The 23,169-nt window shown below is 40.9% G+C and overlaps 1 protein-coding gene and 1 long non-coding RNA gene across 2 annotated transcripts in view; both read right to left on the bottom strand.

The window, feature by feature from the left end:
• Positions 1–8,988: 8,988 nt before the first annotated feature.
• Positions 8,989–14,257, bottom strand: LOC123522552. The gene is made up of 3 exons (XR_006680803.1): positions 12,894–14,257; positions 10,854–10,938; positions 8,989–9,965 (listed from the first exon to the last, which is right to left on the bottom strand). It is a non-coding gene; the product is annotated as an uncharacterized LOC123522552 (long non-coding RNA).
• Positions 14,258–18,997: 4,740 nt separating this feature from the next.
• Positions 18,998–23,169, bottom strand: part of CD55 (CD55 molecule (Cromer blood group)) — a 27,205-nt gene continuing 23,033 nt past the window's right edge. Inside the window, exons 10-12 of the mRNA XM_045298192.1 lie at positions 22,694–23,143; positions 19,467–19,487; positions 18,998–19,239 (exon numbers count right to left, since the gene is read on the bottom strand). Of these exons, the coding sequence (XP_045154127.1) occupies positions 18,998–19,239; positions 19,467–19,487; positions 22,694–23,143 (713 nt within the window). The remainder of the gene's footprint in view (positions 19,240–19,466; positions 19,488–22,693; positions 23,144–23,169) is intronic.

The raw sequence follows: 23,169 nt of genomic DNA, 5'->3' as shown, positions 1-23,169 counted from the left end.
GTGGGGGAGGGGGAGGTGAGCAGGTAGTGCCATGGACAGGGGAACAACTGGGTTGTTGGAGTCAATAACAAGGAGGAGATAAGGATCTGGGTGGAGGGGTGGGGTTGTCGGAGCTACAGCAAACTAGCTAAGAGGAGGTACCAAGAGGCGGAAATAAGGGAAAATGACAGTGGAACAAGAAGAAGGTAAAAGGAAATAGAGGAAGGACTTGGAAACAAAGCAATGGATCGAGGTATAAACATAGCGGTGTACATGTGTAAATACATTGATCCATGGCAATACACTGAGGTAAGGGATGGACTTCTCCTCTGCTCACACCCTCCCTCAGTACAAGAACGCTTTGTTATAACAAATCAGCAATCTGAGATGTTTACCCTCCCGACACAGTCGCTGAAGACAGAATGGGTGCATAAGCAAATGTGGTGAAGAAGGTGGATGGTGCCCAGCTATTAAAAGATATAGCATCTGGAGTTTTTAAAGGTTTGAAATTACACAAGCCGCCATTCAGCAGAGACACAACAAGTTCACATGGAAAAAGCACACCACCAGTGCTATACCCATCTGTAGACAATGGAACAGTCTTCCACGGAGGGGTCACAGGGAAGGTATGAGTCAACCAGGGTGGAGTAAAGCATCGATGAAACACGCTATATTCCTCTGGTTCCTTGAGGCTTCCTCACACTCAACTACCATAACCCCAGTACTGCTTCTCAATTCAAACTAGACCAGAACATGTACAGAGGTATAGGGAAGAGATGGGAGCTCACAACACACAGAATCCAGGAACAGGAGCGGGAATATGGATACCAGAAGTGTAGGGGGAAAAAGAGGAGAGGAAGGGAGAAAGGGGGAACTGATCACGATGATCGAAACATAACCATACACCCTTCCTCCAGGGGGGAAGAACAACAGAAAACATGGGGGAAGGGAGACAGCAGTTGGTGTGAGATATGAAAATAATAACAATGTACAATCTACCAAGGGGTTATGAGGGTGGGGTGGGTGGGAGGGGGAAAAACAACAGGAGTTGATAGCAAGGGCTCAATAGAAAGTAAATGTCTAGAAAAGGATGATGCCTTCATCAACATATGTACAAATTCACCTGATGCAAGTGATGTATGGATTGTGATGAGTTGTAAGAGTCCCCAATAAGATGGGGGGGGGCAGTGAGAATTGAGGGTGCTGCCGAGCCAGGCTTGCTTTTTCTCTATGTGTGGGACCAGCCGCAGAGCTCTGTTGCTGAAACCTCAACCTCAGTGTCTTTTCTCAACAGGAAACCACCACCCAATGGTGGACACACGCTCGCGGAAGCTCACTTCGTTCTTCTGGTATGGGCCCAGTCTCGTGTCACAAGCCAACCTCTATCTATCTGCTTGGGTTCAGAATATACTTACTTCTTTCCTTGGATGGAAAGGGAGCCTTCACTTTACACAAGCATTTGAGGGAATTCTGCCCCTGCAGGTAACCCATGTTTTCCCCTTGAGTGAAAACCCTGAGCTGAAAACTGGGGAGTGACAAGTCTACTCAGAATCCAGGGATGCTAAATTGGGACTATGATACAAACAATGTGGCTTCATGGCCCACAGGAAGATAACCCAGATTATTCTACATCTTTTGTGTTGGTGTGGGTTTCAGGTGAGTAGTGGGATCATTTTGATTTATGATGTTACCCATCATTCGTTATGATCTGCATGGTTCGTGCCTTTGCATAGTCAGTGAAGCCCAGGTCATTTGGGTCATCTCTACCTTCAGTAAAGACTCACCTGATGCCAGTCATGAGTCCCCTTGTTTCAGGGCCTTATCTGAATCAGGCTTGGGTTTCTTACATTTTCCTGTTGACGCACTGCCACAACTGTTTTCTAATGATCTTCAGCAAAATTGCACTTGTGTGTGATATCAATGGTATTGTTTGATTATTTCCACATTCTGCTGGATCGCCTTTCTTTGTTTGCAATGGGCACCAATAGGGATCTCTGCTAGTTGGTTGGTCAAGCAGCTGTCTGCCAGATCTCTCGGCACATGTGAGTAAGCACTTCCAGGGGTGCATCCAGTTTTTGAACCATCTCAACTGGTGTTCTGCCCATTACCGGGGCCTTGTATTTTGCCAGCACTTTCAGTGCAACTTAGATTTCTTCCTTCAATGCTGCCAACTCGACTATGTGCCACCTCCTGAAATGGTTGAATGCCAATCAGTTATTGTGATCCCATATATTCCCTCCATCTTTTCATTCTTTCTGCCGTTGCTCAATAGTTTGCACCTGGAATCCTTAAGCTACATTGCAATGCAAGGCTTGCATTTTTGGCTTCAGCTCATTTTGATTGGGAAATGTCTAGTTCATTCCTCCTGTTCATTTCATAACACTTGCTTTGTCTTCTCTGGCTGCCTGTTGAAATCTTCTATTGGGTTCACTGACTTCATCGGGATAGAAAAAAATCAAGAGAAACCCCGAGAATGCCCCCTGCCTCACCCCATAGAACATTCCTCCAGGAACAATGTCAGGGTGAAGAGCAGTGAACACAGGTGTGACTTTCATCCCACTGTCAAGAGGGATCCTGAGCAAAAGGCTCCTGCAGGTCTATGAACCTGGAGGCTAGGGGGAGTTGAAAGGACTCGGAGTGGAAAAACACTCCCTTGCTGAGTCAGAGTGGAGAAAAAAAAACCCGTCTTCATGGTTTCCTTCCTTCCTCCTGATAAAGAGGTTTCCGCTGAAGAAAGTCTCTGCTGAAGACCTGATAAAGAAGCTTCATTGCTGAAGTAAGTGCCTGCGCTATGGAGGAAGATTCAGCCCTGCTGGGCAGCAGGGTCGAGTCCTTGACAGACTCCCTCCAGAGACTGCAAGGCACTGGCTGGGCTGCACCAGGCCTGGGGTGTGTTCTGAGCCTATGTTAGGCCTGGAAGATCACATGTAGGCTTGTAGCCAGGAGCCAAACTCTCTCTCTAGTGACACAGATAACTAAGGCACATAAACAAAAATGCCCCTAGTCACACAGCTGATAAGCGGTAAGACTACTTCTGCGAGTCATGCTCGTCTATCTCTAGAATCCATGCCCTTAGCCACCAACTACCCTGCCTTCCGGGATGGAGTCATTTCTTTCTCACCTTCTCCAAAACTCTATTCCAGCAATACTCTCTTCTCTAGCTCTTACATCATATCTATCAGCACAAAACATCATTTTCTCCTTATTTTAAAGTAGAACCTTTTTTGATCCCACATTGCCCCACAGGGAGCCCACTTATTTCTTTACAGTGTATGCCTACATACACCTTCACTGACTATCTCCAGTTTTCCTGCTCCCATTCTCCGTTGGAGCTTCTCCAGTTAGGCTTGTGCCCACAACCACTCAACTGAAATGGCGTCCGTCGAGGTCACCAATGACCTCCATCACGGTGTAAATTCTAATGTGAATTCTTACTTTCTTCACAAGGACTCCTTGAGGTTCTACTCATTCCCAATTATGTAGCTCCAGCTGAGACTCCCTCCCCTGACCTTCAGGTGGAGAAGTGACGATTGCCTTCCATGCAGAAGACCCAGGTTTGAGACTCAGATAATGGACGTCATGTGGAACCACTCTCCCTTTCTTGGTGGAGTTGTCAGTATCTGACAGCATGGGGCTTGGTTACTGAACACGTTCCAGTCTAAGGGGCATCATGCTTGTAGAGGGGCAGCAAAAAAGACGTAGAGGTGGGCTCTTGACAAGAGGGATCGACACAGTGGCTGCGACAGCGGGCTCAAACATAAGATCAATCGTGAGGATGGTGATGGACCCAGGCAGTTTCATTCTGCTGTGCATGGGGTTGCTGTGAGTTGGAACCGCTCTCCTGGCCTCTAACAATAGCAATAACAAAGAAAGCCTAGGAAGCACAGCCTGGTTGGTCTGCTGCAGGAAATCATTGATAAAACCCTATGGGTCACCGTGGTCTCCTCAAACAATCACGGGATGACACGGGACTGCCCAGGGTTCTGGTCCAATATCTACGAGGTTCCGATGAATTGGTGCCAACCTGATGGTGGCTAACAATAACAACAATGTAAGTTGTTATCTGTGTTAGATAGATAGCTGTGTTAGACAGGATTCTCTAGAGAAAACCAGGATACTTATGGTTAGATAGATACAACACAGAGGAATTAACAGCTAATTAGTCCACACAGCATAGAGGGCTCAGTTCATCTCACTTCCGTGAAAGTTAATATACTGGAAGTCCTTCAACTCACGAGGGCTGCTGGGTCCAAGGTCAAGGAAGCAGACAGCTGGGTCTTCCCCAGAGCAACGAAGCAGTCCTGTCACAGGCAGAAGACAGCAGGGCAGGTCACCAACAGTCAGCTTCTCAGGCCCAGACGGGATATCGAACTCAAGCAATGCAAGAAGACAGGATCCACCATCCTCAAACTCAAATAATGTATACACCAGCAGCGTGGTGAAGCAGGTCTTGAAGGAACCTCATATTCTAGCGACAAGATCCGTGGGTTGTTTGTCCCACAGAGTGTGTAGCTCACAAGTTGAGGCAGAGAACCAGCTAAAGCAGCCGCATGCTGGTCCGACCACCAGAGAGCAAGGGAGAGTGGAGGTGGGGCGGGCAGAGCCATTTATCTCTTCCCCCCAAACCAAACTAAGATCTATTAATCCCACATGTTCTTATTGGCCAGGTTGGCCCAATAGAACCTGCCTATCACACTATCTAAAAGGTATGTTAAACTGATTATGCCTAAAAACAAATTCCTAATCTGTCTGCTACTAAAAAGGGTCTTTTCCATTTCAGTTAATGGCTACCTTTATCCTTTTTCTGTCGCTTTGGCCAAAAACCTTTGTGTCATCCTTAGCTTTTTTCTTAATTTCACACATCTAATCCTTTAAAAATCTTGCTAGCCCTGGTGGTGTTGTGGGTTATGAGTTAGGCTTCTAAGCAGTTTGAAACCACCAGCTGCTCCACAAGAGAAAGATGAAGTTTTCTCCTCCCACAAAGAGTTACATTCTCAGAAACCCACAGTGGAATTGCCATCCTGCCCTATAGGGTCACTGTGAGTTGGGATAGACTCAAGGGCAGTGAGAAGTGACTAGCCCCAATTTCAAAATAAAGCTATCCTATCATCCTCCTCATCGCCTCTGAAGATTGGACCCATGCAGTGGAGACCTGAAGGCTGCGACCAGCACTCTCTTGGGTGTGTTCACAGGGCTCTGCTCTCTTCTTGCTTCTGCATCTCCTTCCCTCGTCACAGCACATCCCTAGTTGAGTGTCTAGGGTTTCAGAGAAGAAAATCCAGGAAGAGGGTTATCTTTAAGCAGTTCTGCTCCAGCTGCCGTGATGTACTGGTGACGTGCTTAGAGCCATGTGAAGGAAGACTATCATGGAGAATTAACATTTCAGAAAGAATACCAAGGCTAGCCCAAGAAACATGATGAACATTAAAAACACTAAGCTGAGTGAAGTAAGACAGTCACAAAGGAGCACGTGTTTCATGAATCCACTAACAGAAAATATCTAGCATAGGCAAGGATACTGTGACCACAGCCATTGCCAGGGCCAGAAGGGAAAATGGAAAAGGGTAGGGATGGGGTTCACGCCTGGAGCTTCTGTTAGGGGTGATGGAGACTTTTGGTATTGGGTATTGATGGTGGTTATGTAAACAACGTTGATATAGTCTGTTGCACATTTACCACAATAAAAAAATGATAGGTTGGGTCAGTTCTTTTTTTCTTTGGATCCAGAGGATTTAGGTACCCCCACAAAGTTTGAATGTTCTGGGGTTTAGGTAGTTCTCTTTTTGTTGTGGATGTCTAATTTCATCCCCCTCAAGCAAGGAAGATCAAAGTCCGATGGGCAACCTGCTTAGGATTGAGATGGGGGAAAAACCAACATTTCAGTAAATTCTTCTGAGTGAAAACAGTTACCCTTGAGAGCGCACCTGGGAGGCTGCTGGGGATGTGGCTCTGTGAAGAAGAAACCCACCACCGCTCCCTCCTAACGTTGAGGTAGGATACTTCTGGCCTCAGTCGTTGAGCTGATTCTACTCACAGTGACTCCATAGGTTGGCGTAGAACTGCCTCACTGGTGTGCTAGGCTGTAACCTTTATGGGAGCAGGTCGCCAGGTCTTTCCTCCTGTGGAGCGGCTAGTGAGTTCATCCACCAACCACATGCAAGAGCCGAATGCTCAGCCACTGGGCCACCAGCACTCTTTCACGGAGACCTTTGGAGTCTGAAAGGATCACAGTGACTTCAGGGGAGAGATGGTTTTAGTTCTGGCAAGGTGGTGGCCGCAATGCTCAAGGCAGGTAGGTGGATAGTGAGGCAGTGCAAGCAGGGCATTAACCAGAGAAAACAAAGGGCGTAATAAGACACAACTTCTTCCCATTCAAGTGACCCCAGAAAGTTGATCATGGTAAGCCTGTGGATTAGTATGATGGGACTCCAATTACTTTGATGAGCAAGTATTTCCTATAACAAGCAAGCCCCTTTTCGATCAAAATAAAAATCCCATAGGAGAGCATATTGACCTTGGGATAGAAAAAGTTAATCTCATGGCAAGTTGAAGTAATTATGATTCCTACAGGACAGTCTCATTCCCCCAACATGCCTAGCACAGCCATGCGTTGCTTGATGTCCACAGTATGCATTCTGAAGTAGGACATTGTGTGATTTGGATGTATTGTGAACACCATAAACGAAATCACTAACAACAGCTTTTATGGATTTTCCGCCTTTGTGTCAGCAGAGTTGGGTTGCTAACCACAAGGTCAGAAGTTCAGCCCCACCTGTCACTCCAAACCCAAAACATGAATGAGGCTGCCTGCTCCTGTCCGGACTTTGTCTTAGAAACCCTTGGAATGGACTCAGTGGCAGTGGGGTGTTTTGTTTTTGTTAGCTATTTAAGAACATTCTGCTTCCCTGAAATTGAGGACTTTTTCTTCTTTTTCTTTTTGTTGCTACCCCTAGCATTGGTTTGGTTACATTTGGGAACCATGATGCACTTTGGGAACCGTGGTGCTAGTTTCAAAAGGAAATTAGAGATAGGTGATAAAACTTGAGACGTATGGATCAGATATTGCTAGCTCTAAGCTGATGCATACATTGTAGTAAATTTTTATTTGTAAGTAAGCACAGTTCACATTAATATAATAGGATGAACAAGAACAGCACATATGTAGGCAAGGGACATGGGCCTTTATTATGACTATCAAGATATATGTATTCTGTCATGTATGTGCTTGACCACTATGTACCTGGCAGTGTAATTGCTTTGTGTGGAGACGTGAGATACATGTTGCTGTTGTGTTTGCTATGTCTGGTTACATCCACTTTGTCTTGTTCTCCAGTCAGGATTTCTGAACTCTGTACGAATCTTAAGGGACCTCAGGTGTATATAGTCACATGTGGTCTAAAAGGATGCCATATGGCACCTGTCTATGCTTACTCTTTTCTAAGCTATGACTGATTTTTTAAATACATATACAGAAAGGCATATCTGTATCTATGAGTCGGAACTGACTCAATAGTACCTACCATATAATAAGCTATCAAAGATACCTACCACCAGGTATTTTAGTGTCAAAGTTCAATATTTCCCAATATCTAAAATGTTTCTTTTGGAAACCCATGGACACTGATTTACACTGTGAACTGAATCAAACTGAGCTGAAATGTTTGGATTTTGTCATTTCCCCCTTTCAACAAACCGCATCCACCTCTCTCCTCCCCTAGGCTTTGCTACTGGGAGCAGGACGCACTGTTTGTGGTTCCAATCCTGTCAGGGTCATCTACTTGTCCTTTCTCAATGGCATCCTGCTTTGAAAGACTCCTTTCCGACCAGTCACCCACTCAACAAACACAACGTAAGCACCCGTGGGGTTCTGCCCATGTGTTTAACATGTGGGACACCTTCCTTTGCCAGTGTATTGTCCTGAGCTTCCCGTGGTAGACCGAGGGTTTGCGGGCAGGCCCTGTGTTGTCATCCTCCTGGTAACTCCAGCTCCTATCACATGGTAACTGGTACACAGGTGGCTTTCTATATGCTTATGAATAACTGCATCAGGATGGCCTTTGCTAGCCCAAAAAAGCGTCAGGTTTGTCACAGAATAGGTAAAGCAGGCCTTCATAGCTAACAAATTAATAAGTGGACCTGTGCTTCATTCCAGAATGTTTAGGAGACAGGAGAGTTAAAAGAATTTTCTATTATTAGAAAGCAAAAGGCATAGTTATTAATCTTGTGAGTTAGTGATGGATGATTGTGGTTGCAGGCAGGGGGAAAAGTCCTATTGTTAGAAATGCATATTGAAGTAGTTATAGTGAAATTCCATAATGCATATGTAATTACTTTAAAATACACTTTAAGAAGATGACAACAGATGAAACAATATGGCAAAATATTTATTGCTCTATCAAGCTCTATGCATATTCTAGTCTAGATTAACATTTTAAAATGTAATTTGGCAATATGACAAGACTGGTGGCATAGTCCATACTAATTCAGCTGCTAACTTCAAAATCAGCAGTTCAAAAACACCAGCAGCTCCCCTGGAGTAAGATGGAGCTTCCTACTCCTGTGAGAGTTAGTGTCTCGGAAACGCACAGGGGCAGTTCTACCCTGCTCTATAGGGTTACTATGACTTGCCATGGACCCCACGGCAATGAAGATAATAATAATTTAGAAATTACTGTGGTTGGATTTAGGTAAATCAACAGTAAATAAAGGGTACCAGAACTCTAACCTGAGTGGGTGTGACATGCATAGAAAATATAGTATAACTGAGTGTTTCACAGCAAGTTATTCAAAAGACAGCATTCTAAATGAACTATGGGAGAAAAGGGAGGAAATCTCTTATTTAGGAATCATTTATTCACATTTAAGAAAATAAATTTCAAAAGCATAAGACAAAAACTGTGATCAGTTTATTTCTATTTAGGGAAAATAAATTTTTCTTTGCATATCTTCTTGAATGCATGAACATTTCTTATACATTTAAAATCAATTATTTACTGACATAAATAAAAATAAATAAATTAATGTTAATATTACAAAAGAGTATGATTTACAATTTTGCTATGAACATCTCACTTTGCAAATATAGATTATTTTCTTATGTTAATATAATCTCTGGGTACTTTTAAAGACATAAAAAATACATAAAGCCAAAGAAGACTGCTTTGTTCTAAGGGCAAACTTGCACAGCATCTTACAGCTAATAGGCTTCTTCTGAGTTCCTTATCTGTATTTGTGTAACAAAGGAAGAAACAATCTTATCTATGCTCCTCCCTTGCCAACAACTACCCCAAGAAACTCAATACTCTTGGGTTATTAGCATGCATTTTCTTTAAAATATTTTGCCAACTCATTTGGACTTGTTTAAAAGAATAAGGAAAGATGGAAGTGCTTTACACTCAAGATTTATAATGGATTTCAGGGTCTTCGGCAAATTTGCTTAGAAGAGACTGTTTCAATTTTTTGGTTTGTTTTTAGTATCCAATTCATGTTTGTTTGTTAATCATTGGTATCCAATTCCTGGTGTGTGTGTGTTTTAAATGATCCAACTAATGTTTTTCCTTTTTGATTTCTCTTTTTAAGTAAAAATAACTACTCATCTAGCGCAAATGAAAATCCCACGAATTTCCCTTCCCCATAATTATATTCTAACCAGGAGCCGGGCTCTGCCCCTCCCTCCACAGTGAGGAGAGCAACAGCTCTTCAACCACCGCTTCTGTTCTCAAGAGGTTCTGACATACTCAGAGTGTGATTTCAGGATAAACTTCCCCCTGGCTTCACAGACATTCATGAGGCTTAAAGACAATGAGACCATGCAAAACAAAGAGCACATTTCAATATTGTGTCATCTCATCCATAACTTCATAAAGAAACTAGAAATCGTCTGTGTACTTGTGTGCACCTTCTTCTTCCCAGCTCTTCTTTGGCTCTCGGCTAGCCCATGTTAACTAGCGTCATAAGCACAAGTATCAACGCTACACTTGTGTTTCCTGAAAGTTAAAAAAAAAAAAGGTAAAATCAAAATGATTTTATATTCACTGGTGTTAAGACTTACTTCTCAAGCTACTGTGTGATAAAATAATTAATAGGTTAATTTGGGATGCAAACAAAATGCAAAATTAGTAAATATTAGTCTAGACAACTCATGTCTGCAGTCACAAGAGTTTAGTAGACATAGCAATACCAATTAAACATCAATTACATTTCTTAAAATTAATAAGGGCAAAGGTAGAATCAATTAAGATATTTTCAGATTAAAATAAATGAAAATTCCCTGAAGAAACATATCCTACCTGTGGGTTAGAGAAAAGATTAGTCAAGAAAAGGTGGCACTTGGGGAATTTCATAAGTACATCCAAGCTAATTGTGAAATAATTTTGTATAATACAAACATGTCTTTTAAGAACTATAAACATGACATAAAAATGGTGCTTAAAACAAAGTTTTACATTTCCCAAACAACCAGGCCAAAGGAAAACAAACGCAGCACATAGGCCAATCTTCTCATGGCGCATACAGTCCTTCAGTGCAGGCATTCACATGAGAATGGCCTAGTGCAGCACTTTCTGCCCATCGCCCAGCCCAATATTTGTGGAATTGTTAAGCATCCCATCACTATAATAAACTGAGTGCAAAACACAAGGGAAGCTGATGAGCATCTCCAGGAAGAGTCAAAAAGAGGTGATGTGTCATGCTAACGAGCGATTCCTGTGATAGTCAGAGAGGCAGAGAAACAGACAAGTTTGTCAATAATAGAAGCTAAAACTTCTATTATCCATTTACAATCATAGACAGACCCTCAGCCAACTACATTGATGGACATTATGCACACCGCGGAAACGTGGTTGTACCAGAACCATATACCTTTTATAATTTACCCCAAGTCCTTACTGTGGAGGCTCCACCAGTCAATTGGTGAAAGACAACATTGGGGCTTTGTTGTTCGCATGTGTGTTATAAGAGCTGAACAGCAGAAAGGGGAGAAATCAGTTAAAGTGCATCATTTTAACTTCATCAAAATGTGAAATCAAACATTTTCTTGTAATGCTTATCCCTTTCATAAATGAACATGTGCCACATCCACCCAGTGCATCTCAGAGAAGTAAACAAAAATCCTTCCATAGGCAAACACAAGGGTCACCAGATGAAGCTAGTTACTGTTTCCCATTACCCTGGTAGAGGTCAAAATTATAAATTCAACCCATTGGAATTAAGGAGAATCACCAGCCACACAAAGTTAGCTCTCCCTCTTGACAGCATATACTTCAAAATTAAGTCAAGGGGAGGCTTTTTGTCAATGTGCCTGTGCAAAAGGCAAGTTCCTCCTGTTGAGTTTGCATGCATTTCACTCTGAGTCCCAGATTTGAGGAATTATAGAGATTTATCGCAAAATCCCTATAAGATTCAAACATAAGATATTCTTCCTCCTACTTTCCAGCATTTTTTTATTCTGTTGAAAAGATCATGACCAATTTAGTTGAACACAGTCTGTGAGCCAAGAAAGAGCACTTGGGGAAGGCTACACACCATCTTCCCGTACCAAGATGTCGAGCACGGAGCTCGAAACACATTCTTTCAAAAGAGCTGGAATGAAGAGCATACCTCAGATTTGTGGCTCAATTAATCCTCACAGGAATCTTGCTGAGGTATCGGTACCTGCCTGAGGCATCGGTACACTTTTATATGCCTTAAAATTCCTAGTTTTTGCCTTTTCTTTTTTTTTTCTTTGGCTGGGTTCTAAACCATTCGTAAAAAATTTCTGAAAAGAGTGTTATCTTTTTTACTACATTTTATAGCACTTAACACAATCTATTGACATTAAGAAATAAGGGTAACAATTAAGACAACAACCAAAATGGTTGTTCTAATGGTCACTTTTACTGAAAGATTAAGCCATGAACTGCTGTACAGGACATTGGGTACTTTAGCTTAACTAGGCTGAAGTCACACTACTAAGCTAAGGAGAGAGATGAGTGACAGAGGCTGGAAAGCACATAGCCCACATCACCCGAAGAATTCACGCAGACAATTTAGGAACAGCACGAAAAACCAGTTGTTCTTCAGAAATGGATGGGGGCTGCAGGAGAAGACAGACACAAGCACAATTTTGAAATAAGTTTGCATGGACCCACATGGGCTTTTCTAGCAAAACAAAGCTACAAAGCAGAAGAGGTTTCCATTTAAACACTCCTCTTAGTCTGTAAGATACTTTAGGCCAAGTATGGCATTTGTACTAAACGAGTTTGATGGAGATCGTATCTCTCATAATACAGCTTTTTTCTGAATGTTGTTTTCTTAACATTGGAGTACTTTCTGTGTGCCAAGAAATGCCTTAACCACTTTGGAAATGGCACTTATTCGATCCCCATTACAACCGAGTAGATACTACATTTCTCCTATTTCACAAATGAGGCAACTGAGGCACACATAGTTCGGTTGCTTGGTCATATCAGCTTAGGATGCCCACTGAGCAGATAAATTCACACTCTTCACTACCGGGCTCTTTGGGACTAGACGTGGACTCTAGTCATAGAAAAACTCAGCACAAGACCTAATCACATGCAATTTAACAACATGTTAGAGATTGACATTTCTGAGATTTCTTGGTACTAAGTAGAAAAAGAGAAGGGGAACTGATGACAACATGTGAGATTATGTCATCCAAATGGCTTTTCTTTGAAACAGTGTCCTCAACTATAGGAGAACTTTTCAAAAAATCACACCCATGCATGCACAGACACAGAGTCTGTTTACCTGGGAGATTGCAGACACACAGAATAGAGATTGCATGTCCAAAATTGCAAAACTGGGAAGAAGAAAAAGGTTTTACTGAAGAAGAAGAAAAAACGTTTCACTGGAAAGAAGCTAAACTTACTGGAAGAATACATTTAAAGAAAATAACCAGAACTTTGGCTCACCCTGATTTTCCACAGTCCCAGATAATTTTGACTAGAACTAGGGTACCAATTATAGTACCAGCAATCAGTCCTTGAGGGGGAAAAATTTAAAAACACAGTTAATAGAAACACAAGCAACAATATGACAGTGTAATTTCTCAATGATAAACATACTGGACATAGTGCATTTTAAAGAAAAAACCACAGGAGACACAAATGACATCCTTACATCACAAGACTAAGAATATTTCAAATAAAGTACGGAAATGTTCAAATCAAACTTGACAGATTTGAGAGGAGTCTGCGGTGTTCCAACTTCACCACACTCGATTTTAAATGTTTTGGTCATTCCCCTTTGATCACTGGATTCTGAAATTTGATATCTTGAGACTATAATTTAGTTCAACAGTTTCATTTGGTAGAGAGCTAAACTGAGGCTCAGAAAGGTGAAGGCCACAGATGGGCCCGTAGTAAAGCCATCAGATGTGCAGGCATTTCCCTCTCATCCATCCTCATTAGGGCAGGGAGGTTAGCATAGATTTACTTCGCCTATAGAACATGCTTTCCAATGTTCAGTTTATTGTAGAGGAAATTCCATTTAGGAAAACTAGTATCTCATAATAGAATTGAAAGCAGTACTTTACCTTGCATGATCACTACATGACCATATGAGATCACGTGTGTTATTGTTTTTAAGTAATCTGGGTCTTGGTAGGGTTTCAGATGCATTTTTAAATTAAGATGAAGTGGACCGTTGGCCTCAGAGGCTATCTGCAAGCCTCGTTTTCAGTCCTGTGCTGTCCTAACGTGCACTCCAAATCTACTGATGCATTCAGTCTCATAGAATGTTTGCATGCTGCTTTGTATTCTTCGAGCAGTTATTTCCTCCACACGCAGTTTTTCTTGCAGTATTTTACCCAACCATTTTCTTAACTGATCCCCTACTGCTCTTATCATTAGTGTAGAAAGACTCTATCCATAAAGCAAACTGGAGTGCCTCCAAAATCTTGGAATTCTCTTCCTCTCACCACTTCCCATTAATCTCACCATTTATAGATGCTTCAGAAACATCCCATTTACAATGTATGCGGTAAATGTAGAGAGAAATCTGTAGTGATTCCAAGTATTTAGAGTTCAGATTCTAGACACTAGAAGCAAAAGGTTTTTCCTAGAACACTGACCAGCAATGTTAATCAATAAGAAAGTTGGTGGAAAGAGATGGTTCAACAGAAACTGGAGAAAAACACAGAAATATGAGAAACACAATTCATTGTAAATGTTTTCCTCTGTCAGTTAATGAGAATATTATCTCCCAAATAATACTTTCACGTATAGAGGGGATCATGATCTCAAAATCCATGCAGTATCTACAGAAAACCATCCCAGAAATGAATCCATTTATCCATTTCAGATTTATGCAACTTGGGATAGATTAAACCATGAAATTATAAACATCATTGTGATTTTGATTCAAATGTTCCTAATCAACAATATAGAGAGGTCTTGGGTAGGAAAATTACAATTTAACAACATGCTTTTGTTGTTTTTTTTTTTAAAGAAACGGGAGCATTTTAGTGATATCCCTACTATGTAAGACTCTACGGTATTTAAAACATTGCAAAGCAGTTATTTACCTCCTATCTTATTTCATCACCTCCAGCCACTAGAATAGTGCTTGATAAATTTAGAGGAACCATTTAATAAATATTTATTAAATTGCATTGAATGCTATAGCCCTGTACATGAGAAAACTAAGGCCAAGAAAAGATAAATTAAGCAGTTCAATACTAGAGAAAATCTTATTTCTAACCATAGGTTTGTACCATGATTTTAATTGTCCATATAATTTCTAATAAAAATACTCAAGCTTTGTCAAACAAAATTTATAGTAGATGGGTAATATATTCTAACTACAAGAGGTAGTGGTAATCAAATGCTTGTCTCCTTTTCAGAAAAAATAATATGGTGACACCCAGAATTAAAAATGAAAAGGCTAGGATTCAGAACAAATTTTGATTAACTGCCAAACTTGGGAATTTTCCACTACACTGCATTACAAAATACCACTTCAAACATGAACACTCAATAGGAGTGATACCACCTTCATATGGTATTAAAAATCATAGTCTTTTATTTGAAATGAACAGATATACACACAGCATACAAACAGATTTATGGTATATCTGAGATATTAGAATTTCATGTAGGGATGATTAGAAAAAATAGGTTATAAAGGGGCAATAATGCAGAAAAGAATTGAGAAACAGTAATACAGAGCCAACAGAAGAATATACCTATTCATGGATTAACTATCTTTGTTATCTGACATGTCATATTGACAATAATTATAAATATACCATGTGACAACTCTGAATTAATGACAACATATGTCGAATAGTAACAAATGATAAGGCACAATGCGAGCGTCACCCTGCGTGTGGTGGCTGAGCTTACGTGTCGACTTGGCTGGGCCGCGGTGCTCAGATGCTTGGCCATTCTGCGATAATGCAATTTGACATTTAGGTAATGATGCAGTCATCTTCATTCTGCAACCTGATGTGGTCATCTTCCATTTTTGCACACTGACCTGGTCTTTGGACCAAATTGCTAAGTGAGGAGTATATCTTTAAAATGCACACCGCAAGCATCATTTACAAGGCAGAAAAGGACATTCTGTGATGATTGCTTAGTGCCACCGAGTCAGTTCTGACTGAGAGGGACTCCACACATGAGAGAATTAAACGCTGCCTGCTCCTGCACCATCCTCATAATCATCACTGAATTCGAGTCCCATTGCACCATTGTGCCAATTCATCTCTTGAAGATTTTCCTTTTTTTGACTCCCACATACAATGAGGCAACGATAAACACAATGGCTTGGGCCAGGTGCATCTTCGTCCTCAAAGTGCTATCTTTGCCTTTTAACAACTTAAAGAGGTCTTCTGCAGCAGATTTGCCCAGGACACTGCCTCGTTCAAGGAGGTTGGTTGTAGATTCAAATAAAATAAATCCTGGACAATTTAAATCATTTATCCATTTGTCACATTGCTCACTGATTCAGTTGTGAAGATGTTGAGGTGTAACTTCTAATGAAGCTGCAGTCTTTGGTTTTCATCAGCAAATCATCCAAGTCCTCTTCACTTTCCACAAGCTAGGCTGTGTAATCTGCATATTGAAGGTTGTTAATAAATCTGCCTCTAAGCTTTTAAAATCAACGAGTAGGACAGAGAGATCCTGGGGGTGTTGGAGCAACAGCAATCTAGCTGAGAGGAAGTACTAAGAGGCGGAAATAAGGTGAGCATGGTGGTGGGTGAGGAGGAAAGTAAAAGGAAGCAGAGGAATAATCTAGAAAGCAAAGCTATAAATAGAGGTATAAGCATAGTACATATGTAAACATATTAATTCATACAATAGAGGTATTGGCCTATGTACACATATTTATATGGCAATATACTGAGGGAGTGGACAGACTTCGGACCTTTCCTCATACCTTCCCCCTATATAAGAAAACTTTGTTCTCACAAACTGGCATTCTGTGATGCTCACCATCCCGGCACAATCACCGAAGACAAAATGGGTGCATAAGCAAATGTGGTGAAGAAAGCAGATGGTGCCCAGCTATTAAGATATAGTGTCTCAGGTCTTAAAGGCTTAAAGTTAAACAAGCTACCATGTAGCAGAGCAACAAGCAACAAGCCCACATGGAAGAAGCACACCAGCTGGTGCAATCATGATATCATCGGGACCAGGTAACAGGCATCAGAAGACCCATAACAAACAAAGAAACATATTGTTGAGAATGGGGGGGGGGGGGGGGGGGGGGGCGGGCGCATCAGTGCAGAGACCCAAAGCCCATCTGAAGACAATGGGACATTCCCCCACAGAGGGGTCACAGGAAAGGCATAAGTCAACCAGGGTGCAGTGAAGCACCGATTAAATGCACAATATTCCTCTTGGAGGCTTCCTCACGCCCCACTATCATGACCCCAGTGCTCCCTCTCACTTCAGACTAGACCAGAGCAGGTATGCAGGTACAGATAAGAGATAAGAGCTCACGACACATGGAATCCAGGAATAGGAATAGCGATACCAGAAGGATAGGGGAAAAGTGGGGAGAGGAGGGGAGGAAGGGGGAACCAATTGCAATGATTGGCACATAACCATACAGCCCCCTCCAGGGGGAAGAACAACAGAAACCATGGGGGATGAGAGACAGCGGTCGGTGTGAGATATGGAAATAATAATTTATAATTTATCAAGGTGGGGAGGGAAGACGAGCTGATCCCAAGGCCTCAAAAGAAAGTAAATGTCTAGAAAACAATGATGGCAACATATGTACAAACCTGCTTCTTGATACAACCAGTGCATGAATCGTTATAAGAGTTGTAAGAGCCCCCCCATAAAACGATCTTTTAATAAAAAATTAAATCTGCCTCCAATCCGGGTGCCACATTTTTCTTTAGATACTCTGGTCTCCTGGGTTATTTGCTTAGCATAGAGATGGACTAAGTATTCTGAAAGGACACAGCCCTCAGGCACCCTTTCCTGCTTCTAAACCATGCAGTGTTCCCTTGTATTGTTCAAGCCACTGCCTTTTGGTTTGTGTACATAGGTCCCCCATAACACAATGAAGTGTTCTGGAATTCTCATTCTTTGTAATCTTATCCTTAATTTGTCATGATCGACATAAACAAATGCTCAACTGAAATTCGTCTGCCATGGGAGGAGCTGCTGGAATCGGAAATGCAGAACCCCAACAAAAAGCAAACCACAGTACCACAAGCTGACAGGCCAATGACAGCTCTCTCTTAGCACAGCTAAGAAAAAAATCCAATCACGTCCCAAGATCAAATATCAACTGTATCGTCTACTTACATTGCAATGAAATCAATAAAAACATTACTTACTCATCTTTAATGTGAGATGTGACTTAATTCACAGAACAATTTAAGAAATAAAAATAATTTTAAGTTTATATTATACAAGTATAAGATCATCCCCAAATGTTACCATTATGTATTATTTAATAGGAATATGATTGATTTTTTGTTTTGAATGTAATCAGCCAGCCAGAAGATTTCTAGGAAACTACAGAGTACGCCCTTCAAGAATTTCAGGAGTAAACTTTCATCGAATGATATTGAGCACATGAGAAAAAAAATGCCTCTATTCAGCTCATCACTTTTAGGAACATTACACCAAGAGATCTGCATTTAGAACATGTTTATTCCTGTTTTAAATGTATAATAACTTCTGGAATGTTTCTAGATAAATCATTTAGGAGCGATTCATTCAAAATATAAAAACAGATAACAAGATAAATAATCATAATCATAATGATGACTTTTTAGCCTTATTGTCCCATGGCTAATTCATGCATGCAAAAGATAACAGTGTTAGCTTATAAGAACATAATCTAAATATATACGTTTTAAATGTAAATCCTACCTATTTGCTATTGGACTATACACTTTACTGATATATTGCCTTTTTGGTATGCCAACTTAGCTGAAACTGCTGCTGAACCAACACTTTCCTTACTATCTTCTTGAGTCTATTAACCTTGCTGGTAATGCACAATCATCAAATCACATAAGTCTGGGGAGAACAGAAAGGAGGGCTGGACCCAATGCAACACATGGCTAGAGCAACTGAACAATGATAACTTTGCTTCAAATAACTGAACAAAGAAAACAAACACCAATGCTTTCTAGTGGACGCCAGCTCCTGGTGATCCCATGGTGTGGCAGAACAGAACTGTGCTCCTTAGGATTTTCAGTGGCAGACTTTTGGGAAGTAGACTGTCAGACCTTTCTTTTGAAAGGAGTCCCTGGATGGCCACGAATCCCTAACCTGTTGGTTAGCAGCTGGGCTCAGTAACAGTGTGTATCACCCACTCCCTCACTCCCTGCCAGCGAGTCCATGCTCACTCATAGTGATCCTCTAGGACAGGGTAGAACTGCCCCTGTGGGTTTCTGAGGCTGTGATTCTTTATAGGAATAGAACGCCTCATCTTTCTCCTTCAGAGCAGCTGGAGTTTCTGAACTGCCAACTTCGTGATTAGCAGCCCAATGTATATCCATTACGCCAGCAGGGCTCCCTTTGCCCCCCCCCCCAGACTACTCTTACATCACTGAAAAGGAAGGAAAAGGAAGGAAGATACAAGCAAAGGTAGCATTCTTTGCTTGTTTGAAATTGGACGGAAATCCAGAAATGATTATGATTAACCATAGAATCTGAGGGTAGAAACTGCATGCATAACTGCTTCCTTCGTGTAGATTCTCTGCACCTAGAATGCTGCATCGACACAATGGGCACGCAGTAACACTTGATGGACTCGAAGGATCTGAAGTTCTCCAAAAGTTACCTTGGCACAAGAACATGGTTGAGAATACTTAGGAACATACCATACCCTTAGTGGCTTCCATAAAACATGCTGAAATGCATTTACCCATTTTCTCTTCGGTACCCCAAAACACCTCATTTTAATAGTACTCCTAAGACAGTTAAAAGACAATATTCTCTTCCAGGAATATGGATTATACATCCCACAATGATGACATTTTCTTTTAGCTGCTGCAGTGTCAAACTTACCAGATGCAAGGATTATAGCACCTGAAGAAGAAAAAGAGAATTACAAAAATTAAAGTTTAAGAAGGTACTGATTTGAAGCAACTCAATAGAAATATCAGTAAACAATACTTGAATGTTCCAAAGTCACTCATATTTTCATAACTAAAAGACATTTAAAAATCAATTTCTGATAACCATGATATGTTATTGATCTAACCAATATATACACACCAAGGCCTTCATATGTTTAAAAGAATCAACACTATACACAAAAACATGATAAAGAATGACTGACTATCAAAAGCAACTCTACCTTAATTTGACTACACGATTTGAGGGCACAAACAAGTTTGAAAATGCAAATAATAAAGAACTATGGATCCAAACCTACTATCAAGAAAGCTACTGAAAACCAAATCATCACAGCACTTTTAATGACTATGAATGACATGGTACAAACATAACTTTAAAAGAAATGTATTTATAATTAGTATTCTGCTCATGTTAGTGAATAAATTTACTCCAAGTGCCATTTATAACAGGCAATATTACACCGAAGAATAGGTACCGGCTGGGGAACCAATTTGTGATGTACTATGTAAGGTGCCCTGTTGATGTTTTAGTTAACCACTGGGTTGCTAACCACGAGGCCAGTGAGTCAAATCCACCAGCCTGTCCCTGTAAAGGTGTATAGTCTCAGAAAACCTGAGAAGCAGTCCTACTCTATCCTAAAGGATTGCTGTGAGTCAGACTCGATTTCATGGCAGTGTGTCAGGTGTGGGTACATTACTGTATATGGATAGTGTAAATTAATCTGTCGTTCCTCATCCCAAGCCAAACTCACTGCTGTGGAGTCGATGCTAACACATCGTGACCCAAGACAGCAGGCTGTAGGACTGCTCCCGTGTTTCAGAGACTGCAACTCTTTATAGGAATAAAAGGTCCCATTTCCCCTGAGGAGTGGCTCGTGGTTTGGAACTGCTGACCTTGCAGACCATAGCCCACCTCGTAAGCCAGGAAGGAGCCTAAAATTACTTACATTGCAGGGTTGTTGTTAAGACTCAAAAGAAAAGAACAAACTTACTGCCATTAGTCAGTGTTGACTCACAGCAACCCCCTATGGATTTCTGAGACTGAAACTGGTTGGAGTAGAAAGTCCAGTCTTTCTCCCATGGAGGTGCTGGTGGTTTTCAACTGCTGGCCATGTGGATCACAGCCCAGTGCATAACCACTAGACCACCAGGTTGTAAGACAAGAATTGACAAATTTGAGTTGTGTGGTACACACACATTATATGTTCAATAAGTGGAATTTAATTTTTTAATTAATAGCTAAAAATGGTATATCACATTGTTTTCCTGGAAAGAATAGATTGTATATAAAATAGAAAATTGGTCGCCTCTATTAGTAATATTTTATTATAGCAATTTCCCCCTTAGACTGTTTACATTTATTAAATTATCTTGTGTGTTTTAAAGAAAAGTTAGCAAAGTTAGCTCTGTAAGATATTTATAAAATTAAATAACAGCTATTTCTCTTCAAAGAATAGAAGAACCAATGGATTTGGGTGTTTTCAACCTAAAAATTGTGGACTGCAGAAATATAATGATAATTTTAAAAGTCAATAAAAAAATGAATATTAAAAAAAAGAAAATGAATATTTAACTATACAAAAATTAAAGTAAAGAAATAAATCTAAATGTCTTAATACAAATAAACCAGTCTCAATGCTAAGTGAAAAAAAGCAAAACTAAAATGAGAAAATGAAATCTGTAACAGTCCTGTAAGCTATAAAAAATAAACAATATTTTCCACCACTTATAGATACATATATGTAGTACAAGAGTAAAAATTAGAAGAAGCAAACACATGAACCTCAGGGCAGTAATAGGAAAAACAGGTGTGGAGAAATGAACCCGGGGGATATTAACAATATCTTTAATGTTTCTTAAAGTCACATTGGTAATGGCAAAACAGGTTTCAACCTAACAATTATGAAAGTTGGACACGCTATTTAAAAAAACAAACAAATAACAACACTGGTTTGAAGGCATGGGAGAGTACCCTAAAGGAGGCAGCATTGAATCCAGGACAAGAGAGGGACCTGTAAGGAGAAAGATGCATACTTGTATCTAGGGCATTTCCTAGGCTGTGTATTGGGAAGTAAAAAAAACCCAAAAAGAGTCCTATTGGCATTCTGGCCTGACAGAGCTTCTGGGGAAACAAAACAAAACAAAAATCCCTCACAACCATGGAATTGATTTCAACTCAGAGTGGCCCTAGAGGACAGAGTTGAACTGCCTCTGTGGGTTTCCAAGACTGTAACTCCACAGGCATAGAAGACAGCCTCATTCCTATCAGGGGGACAAAGTCTATAAAACTGCACAAGTTGTGAGATAAACTATCCTGGTGGTGTGGAGCAGCATTTATTAATTAAAGGGGTTTCATTCATCCATTCAGCAGCTCTTCCAGAAGCCTACAAAACATTTACTGCCATTTTCATAAAAAACTGTCATTTTAAGGGGTCTTGTAAGAACATGAACTACTGGAGTGAATCTGTATTTTTGAACAGTTAGTAGACGTGGTTTAGATGCTTTACTCAATAACAGCTTAGTTGCTTGAGGAACAGGTTGGTCAACAAGCCAGACCCAGGCAGATAACACATTTGGTTATTTGAAGGGCTCTTGCAGAATTCAGCGACTCTTTAAATTTATTTTAAAAACAAAAAGAAACTTCTTCATCAACCTTAGTTTAATAGTGTTTTGTGGGGTGGGGAGGGGGAGGGCACAACTTTTTTCTATATGACGTTCTTGTAAAATATTTACTTTTAAAAGATTTGCCCAAAATAATAATTTATAAATTATCAAGGGTTCATGAGGGAAGGGTAAAAATGAGGAGCTGATTCTAGGGGCTTACGTGGAGAGCAAATGTTTTGAGAATGATGAGGGTAACGAATGTACTAATGTGCCTTATACAATTGATGTATGTATGGATTATGATAAGAGTTGTATGATCCCCCAATAAAATGATTTTTTTTAAAAGATAAAAAATAAAAGATTTGCTTTGGCACTATCCAAATCTGCTACCGAGGAAAGCAAAAACCATTAGCATGGAAAAAGCAAACTTGGCTGCACAATACATCAGAGATGAATTTCATTTTGCTCTGTTGGTCAAATCCACCTTTCCGCCAAGATAACACCGTAGCCCATTAGATTCAAACTCAGGAAATCTGAACAGTGCCAACTGACCTGAAGATTGAAGGGTTCCTTTTCCTTTAGCTGTGTGTGTTGCTTGAAAGTGAGTGGTTGCTCTTGGAACAGCTATGACCCGTGTAGCTGTAACAGGGGCAGAGGTTTGTGTAGTCTTGAGCCTTTTAGTCACTGGGGCATGGGCAGCAGTGGATTTGTGTTTTGTTGGAAGAGTCTGTGTAACTAAAACATTTGCTGTGGAGGATTGTTGGGTTGTTGGTGTGGCATGCGCTACAGAAGAAGCATTTGCCGTGATGGGTTTCAGGAATGCTGGTGAGGTCTCTGTAGGTAGAGCATTTGTTACTGGGGATTTTTGTCCTGTTGCTGGCACCTGTGTGACTGAAACACTTGCTGCGGTGGGTTTCTGAGCGGTTAGTGGTGGTTCTGCAGGTGGGAGATTTGCTGCGGTAGGTTTCTGAGCAGTTAGAGGGGGGTCTGCAGGTGGGAGATTTGCGGAGGTGGGTTTCTGAGCAGTT

This window comes from Echinops telfairi, unplaced genomic scaffold (genome assembly GCF_000313985.2).
Source record: "Echinops telfairi isolate 266 unplaced genomic scaffold, ASM31398v2 ScPeMD7_7424;HRSCAF=8462, whole genome shotgun sequence".
Classification (NCBI taxonomy): domain Eukaryota; kingdom Metazoa; phylum Chordata; class Mammalia; order Afrosoricida; family Tenrecidae; genus Echinops; species Echinops telfairi.
This window is presented reverse-complemented; position numbering and strand designations above follow the sequence as displayed.